The following is a 6545-nucleotide window of genomic DNA, read 5'->3' as shown; positions in this document are numbered from 1 at the left end:
AAAGAAAGAGAGACAGGGAGAAAGACAGAGAGAAAGAAAGAGATAAAGAGAGAAAGACAGAGAGACAGAGAGAAAGACAGAGAGAAAGAAAGAGAGACAGGGAGAAAGACAGAGAGAAAGAAAGAGAGAAAGAGAGACAGGGAGAAAGACAGAGAGAAAGAAAGAGAGACAGAGAGAAAGACAGAAAGACAGAGAGAAAGAAAGAGAGACAGAATGAGAGAAAGAGAGACAGAGAGAAAGACAGAAAGACAGAGAGAAAGAAAGAGAGACAGAATGAGAGAAAGAGAGACAGAGAGAAAGACAGAAAGACAGACAGAATGAGAGAAAGAAAGAAGGAGAGACAGAGAGAAAGACAGAACGACAGACAGAATGAGAGAAAGAAAGAAGGAGAGACAGAGAGAAAGACAGAAAGACAGACAGAATGAGAGAAAGAGAGAAAGAAGGAGAGACAGAGAGAAAGACAGGAAGACAGACAGAATGAGAGAAAGAGAGAAAGAAGGAGAGACAGAGAGAAAGACAGAAAGACAGACAGAATGAGAGAAAGACAGAAAGACAGAAAGACAGACAGAATGAGAGAAAGACAGAAAGAAGGAGAGACAGAGAGAAAGACAGAAAGACAGACAGAATGAGAGAAAGAGAGAAAGAAGGAGAGACAGAGAGAAAGACAGAAAGACAGACAGAATGAGAGAAAGAGAGAAAGAAGGAGAGACAGAGAGAAAGACAGAAAGACAGACAGAATGAGAGAAAGAGAGAAAGAAGGAGAGACAGAGAGAAAGACAGAAAGACAGACAGAATGAGAGAAAGAGAGAGACAGGAAGAGAGCCAGAGAAAGAAAGAAAGAGAGAGAGAACGAAATAGAAAAAGACAGACAGAAAGAAAGAAAGAAAGAAAGAAAGAAAGAAAGAAAGAAAGAAAGAAAGAAAGAAAGAAAGAGACAGGAAGAGAGCCAGAGAAAGAAAGAACGAGAGAGAGAAAGACAGACAGAAAGAAAGAAAAGGAAAAAGGAAAGGAAGAAAAAAAAAAAAGAAGGAAGAGAAAGGAAGAAAAAAAAATGAAAAAGGAAAAGGGTGAGAGTGAAAAAGAAAGAGCGAAAGTGGAAAAGGGGGTGAAAAACAGAGTGAAAAAAAGAAAAAAGAGTTGGAGTGGAAAAGAAAGGACATTCGGGAGGGGCGGTGCTGCCTAAGGTGCTTCCGCGCCCAGGAGCGAAGGAGCCGTTTGATCCCCCGGCGGGACCGCAGCTCCCGGTGGCGGAAAACGGAGCGGTGGCTGTCAGTCCGAGACTACAACTCCCGGCAGGCCCTGCGGCCGTAAAGCGCGGCGTCTGACGCAACGGCCGACGCGCCATATGAATGGCTGGCGGGCCGAGGCGGCCGCGCGCCGGGCGCGGGGAGCTCCCGGCGCCTCTCCCGCGCGGGACGGAGCCGCGGCAGCGACGCTGGAGGGGCGAAGCCTCCGGCCGGCCGCCCGCACGGAGCCGAGCGGCGCGGAAGGGGCGTCCGCCCGGTGCCTCGGCCTCGCTCAGCGGTCCCGGTGGCGGGGGCTCAGCTCGGGCGGGGCGCGCTGCCGCCCGCCGATGGCGGAGCGCCAGGCGGTGCTTTGCTGCCGCGGGCCGGGAGCTGCAGGAGCCGCCCCGGGCGAGCGGCGCCGGGCGCTGCCGCGGTCACTGTGCGGCGGCTGGCGGAGGCGCGGGAGCCGCCGAGCTGCAGCCGTGTCCCTCGGGCTGCTGCCGCTGCTGCGGGCGGGGGCGGACGAGCGGCTGGAATGACACGGCTGCTGAGTGCCTCAGTGCTCGTGGCTCTTTCTTCCACGCAAACAGATGGAGCGGCATCGCTGAGCAGTAAAACACAGCGATGGCCCGGAGAATGGCGAGCGCAAGGAGCGCGCGGGCTGGATCCTTCTGCTGGCACAGGTGCGATCCGCAAACTCAGCCCCTTGTGCCCCTACCCTCCCGACCCCCAGGGGAAATGCTCTCCAGCCTCGAGCTGCTGCAAGACAAAACGTGTGATTTGACACTAGGGTCCGGAAAAGGTTTCCGTTTAGATTAGCAAATGCCTCAATTGTTCTTGGTTACATCCTAGGATCGGTTTTAGGCAGTGACTTTATACCGCTTGTCGGATTTTTCTTGTGCAATGGTAAGAAAATAGGCAGGTCTGATACTGGTTTCGCTTTTTTTCTACTTCATGTTCCATGAGCTGCTTTTATCCAAGCAATTGTTTTAAAGTTCTACTGTAGGCGTTTCTGGTTCACTTTTTTTTTTTCTTTGCAGCACCCGTGACTTTTTTTTTTTTTTTTTTTCTCTAAATCGGCAGCAAATATAGCTGAGTAAAATTACCTTGGTTTTCTTCCTTCTTAAATGTTTTTATTGATAATCCTATTTGAATATGCAGAACAAGTGGGTATGTCCTGTAATATATCCTAGCTTTTCTTGTTTACAGGGTACTCAGAAAATACTTTTCCCTTAGAGTCCCACTGAAACATTCTCAGTGCAATCTCCGTTAAGGTATGTGTTTACAAATAAGCCACCATCAGCTGAGATATTTGCCTGTGTACCTTTTCCTGTAATTCAGAGCTTGCGTTCTGTGGTTTTTATGATAAACCTATCAAACTTGCGAAACTGTTTTGCAAGTCTTAATCGTTGAAGGCAGCAAGAAGTGGTTTAAAAGCCTGTTCTTGAGCAGACAAAGGGAAAAAGTGTGAATTTGATGCTGAACTTGTCCTTTTTCATTTGACTTGCCTTGAATGATTTAGGAAGAGAGAGAACTAGAAAAAAGAGAGAAATAGAATTGGTTCTTGGGCCCTCCTAAAATGCTCCCCGTGATTCTGTGTGGAGCCAAAGTGAAGGGTGATGGAACAGAGCCCTGTGCTTTAGAAGGAAATCAATTTCAACCTGATCTCCACCCTGAGTCTCCCTAATTTCTGTTTTTAAAATGCAAACTAAGTTTAGGAAGTGTTGGAAGTTAGTATTTTGGGGAAGAAATGGCAGTTGCACCAACCGTTCCATTTCCCAGAGGCTCTGGGAACGATTCATTTTGTAAGCGCTGTAACTGCAATCGGTTGGTGGTTCGGGGTTGGAATGTGCACTTGCCCTCCTCTAAAGCACTCGTTCATTTGCATTTCAGTGCCAGGAGTCTTGAGAAACTGGAGAAGAGCCCAAGAGACATTTTTCATCCTGAGATACAAAAGGTAGGAAGTGACTTTTTTTTGTTTGGTTCTTTTTCTTTATGATTTCCTGGAAATAGAAGTAATTAAGTATAGATACTACTGGTTTGTTTCTTCCAGTAGCTAATAATAATAATAATAATAATAATAATAATAATAATAATAATAATAATCGAATACTACTTAAACTGTCTCTTTATCCATTGAACTGGCCATTTCAAATCCAAACTTCTAAACACAAATAAAACCATCATCCTTGTAGAATCTTTAATAGGAGGGGGCTAAAGATGCTGTTTTTGTTGACAGGATTTATTGGTTGTTGAAGGGCAAGAGGTGAGTACAAGCCTAACTACTTCTTGCTCACAGACCCGTCCGGTGAGTACAGCTTTGTATTTTGATGGGCTTTTGATGACTTCTAAATCAATTGCTCGTTACAGTAAAAAGAAGTAATGTTTTTTTGAACCTGACAGCAAAAATAACTTGAAGCACCAACTTAATAATAATTGATCACCCATCTAAGTTAATGGTTTTATGCTATACTATCAAAGTTTAAAGGTAAATTATCGTGTAGTAGGAGATAGTATAAAATGTATGTTCTGATGTGTAGGATGTATGCAAAGATTAGAGGACCCAAATTGTTATGTCTTCTGTTTGACTGTTTACCAAATAATATTTGGTTTTATTTTCCAGGGATCGGTGAATTTTAAATTTGGAATCCTCTATGCTAAGGATGGTCAGCTTACAGGTGATGAAATGTTCAGTCATGGTGAGTTTTCCACCTTCTCCTTAATTGTTTTGCTCATCTGAAAAAAAAAAAAAAAAAAAAAAAAGGTATGTTTATTATTTGTTACCCTGTTCTGTCCGTTTCCTCAGTATTTGCTGGAGCTCTGCTTACCCAAGCTTTGGGTAAAACAAGCTTTGGGTTCCTTCTGTCCCACTGGGTGTTGCCCAGTTTGGTTGCATCTGGTGAAATTCACCCTGAGCCCTTACAGAACCAGCTCAAACCACGTGAGAGCCATTCGCAGCTCTCTCAGGACACCCGGAGGAGGATGGGTGACGTTTCTGAGCATCTGGCAAGTGTACTTCTATCAAAACTCGGCCTGTGACATTGCTGGGGAAAACCCTTCTGTATCCTGGAGGGTTCCTCAAACTCTGTTGAGGATCCAGTTAGCAGTTGCTCACCTGGATGGTTCCAGCTCCTCAAGTTAACACTTGTACTCTTGCCCTGTAGTTTAGATCTATTGTAGTTTTGTTATTTTGCACGATTTTACGTCTTTGGAAAATAACGTGCGTTTCACTCTTTGGAACCTCTCGGATCATTCTTTGGTGCAGCACCACCTAATGGGACACTTGGCTGCTGTGCTGAAGGGCTTGGTTACTAGGATTGTAAATCCCGGAGAGTTTGTAAGTCTTCTGTCCCCAGGGAGGTATCACGCTTTGTTCACTCTGTTTGTCAGGTGCTGCTTCTCGTCGGAAGTATTAACTTCAAACTGCCCTGTTCTTTTTTTAACTTTTTTTCCTGGTTCTCTCCGTAGGGCAGGGAAGGACTCTCGTATCCCGGTCGTCAGACTCAGCGCTGCCCGAGAAGATACAGAGAGTGTAAAAATCATAAGAAGCAAATAGGACTGCAGAGGAAACAAACTGGAGAGAACAAAAGGTGATATTGTTCTCCTTAGCCTGGATTAGAAACATCCCCTGTGCTTTGATGCCGGTGGCTGCCAGGGGCTCGTTAGGTCTTTTTAGGCAGGTGTAGGTGTTCACTTGTAGGTTCTATTTTTTGGCAAAGGACCATGAGAGAAGTTTATTTCTACATCCAAATAAACATTCATCTTATCTGAACATAACCTGTCATCCCATTTCTGACGTTAAGGACTCCTGTATAAATACTTGGGGAGGTTTTCTTTGTCGTTTCTGAATGGTTCCATTTTGGTTCCATCTACCTGCCGGATACTTGAACGAGTCTGAGGTGGTTTAATTGCATACTGCTTCCTTGAAATTCTGTTGGTCTCTGCTTGGAACCCTTCTTGTAGTGCTCAATGAAAGACTTCTGATGGTGTTTTCTTGCCTGTTTGTGTTTAAGGTCGTGCTCTGATGCATTTACAGAAACCATGGCAGGAGAGAGTCAGCTGCTGGAGAAGAGGAGACAGTATTATCCCTGGGCAGCATAGAACTGCGCTACTGCTGTGTCATCAGCTGTGTCTGCACTGAAAGTAGCCACCTTCACTTGTAGGTAGCTCCTTGGTGCTTTAGGACACGCTGAGGGATTTATTCCTTTTGGGATCCACGATGAGAATTCCCAAGAGAGGTAGTAATAAGGTATGAGATTGGAAAAAAGCCTGTGTCCTTGGAATGTTGTTGTTGTCGTCAAAAGTTAATTTTTCCTTCTTTCTTAGCCAGTAGTCAGCTTTTTGCTTTATTTTTTGTGGGATCAGTACTTGATTGTTTAAAAAATGGCTTCAAAATAACTGCAGCGGCTGGCCACCAGGACCTTGTTCAGATTTGCCTATTTGCTTGTAGCTAAAACGTTTCCATATTGTTTCTCGTTCTATTGAAGAAACTGCTGCCCAGTCAACTAAGAACTGAACATCTATCTGTCTAGGACATGGGGAGAGGATTTAGGTCGTGTCTTTGTTTCCAGAAAAAAGTTCCAGTGTAGTTTCTAACTAGAGGAAAAGGGGGGGTGAAGACTCGGGGCTCTGATGCCGTTGGGGGCACCCCGAGGTGCCCAGGAGAGGGAGCCCCACTGCGGTGCAGGAGCAGGTATGTTATCACGTACTAGAGAGCAAATGATAAATAGAAAGAGGAAAATTATAAATATAAAAATATTTTTTAAATCGTTAAAGAAAGCGTTTTTTTTTACTTGTCAGTAGGCAGGGTTTTGATGATAAAAATGATAAATACAAAGAATATGAAGGTAGAAATCTAAGTCTAGAAATATATCATAAATACGTACAGATAAAGTTTAAAACTAGAAGAAAAAATCAGTTGCAGCAGTAGATACGATACATAATATAAATAATACTTTAAATACATGTCTAGAATTTTATAGATATTATAGATAATTATTAATAGATTGCATCAAAAGAAACCATATATATAAATGTGAGTATAACTATACAAAGTATAAAAATATTTCGATACCGTTTAAAAGAAGGTGTTTTCGTGTATTTTTTTGGTTAGAGATGGGGTTTTTATTTGGATTAATAGAAGTATTCTAGAAATATAAATCTAACTATAGAAAGATACAATCGATAGAGAAAGATATTTCTAAAAACACAACCGAACGACGCCGCCTTCGGGGGAATCGCACGAGCTCGGCCGAAGCAAGGCGAGAGCGGCCGACCCTGACGGCCTCGAGCGAACCGGGGCGAGCGGAGCCGAGGCGC

At 44.0% G+C, this 6545-nt stretch overlaps 1 protein-coding gene across 4 annotated transcripts; it reads left to right on the top strand.

Annotated features, from left to right (window-relative positions):
• Positions 1 to 1366: 1366 nt before the first annotated feature.
• On the top strand, positions 1367 to 6312 carry LOC118698189 (GTPase-activating Rap/Ran-GAP domain-like protein 3). 4 transcript variants are annotated; one of them, XR_008508426.1, is made up of 7 exons: positions 1374 to 1909; positions 2436 to 2500; positions 3120 to 3183; positions 3466 to 3534; positions 3850 to 3925; positions 4695 to 4816; positions 5240 to 6312. XR_008508426.1 is itself a non-coding variant. In XM_054514984.1 (6 exons), exons 1-5 carry the CDS (start codon positions 1851 to 1853, stop codon positions 4760 to 4762), a joined length of 294 nt encoding a protein of 97 aa, XP_054370959.1. In that variant the 5' UTR covers positions 1370 to 1850; the 3' UTR covers positions 4763 to 4816; positions 5240 to 6312. The 4 variants fall into 4 exon arrangements, 1 of the variants encoding a protein (XP_054370959.1); XR_008508427.1 differs by having other exon boundaries at positions 1367 to 1909; positions 3466 to 3925; positions 5263 to 6312; XR_008508425.1 differs by having other exon boundaries at positions 1370 to 1909; positions 3466 to 3925.
• The last annotated feature ends 233 nt before the right edge of the window (positions 6313 to 6545 follow it).

Source organism: Molothrus ater, chromosome 5 (assembly GCF_012460135.2).
Source record: "Molothrus ater isolate BHLD 08-10-18 breed brown headed cowbird chromosome 5, BPBGC_Mater_1.1, whole genome shotgun sequence".
NCBI lineage: Eukaryota > Metazoa > Chordata > Aves > Passeriformes > Icteridae > Molothrus > Molothrus ater.
This window is presented reverse-complemented; position numbering and strand designations above follow the sequence as displayed.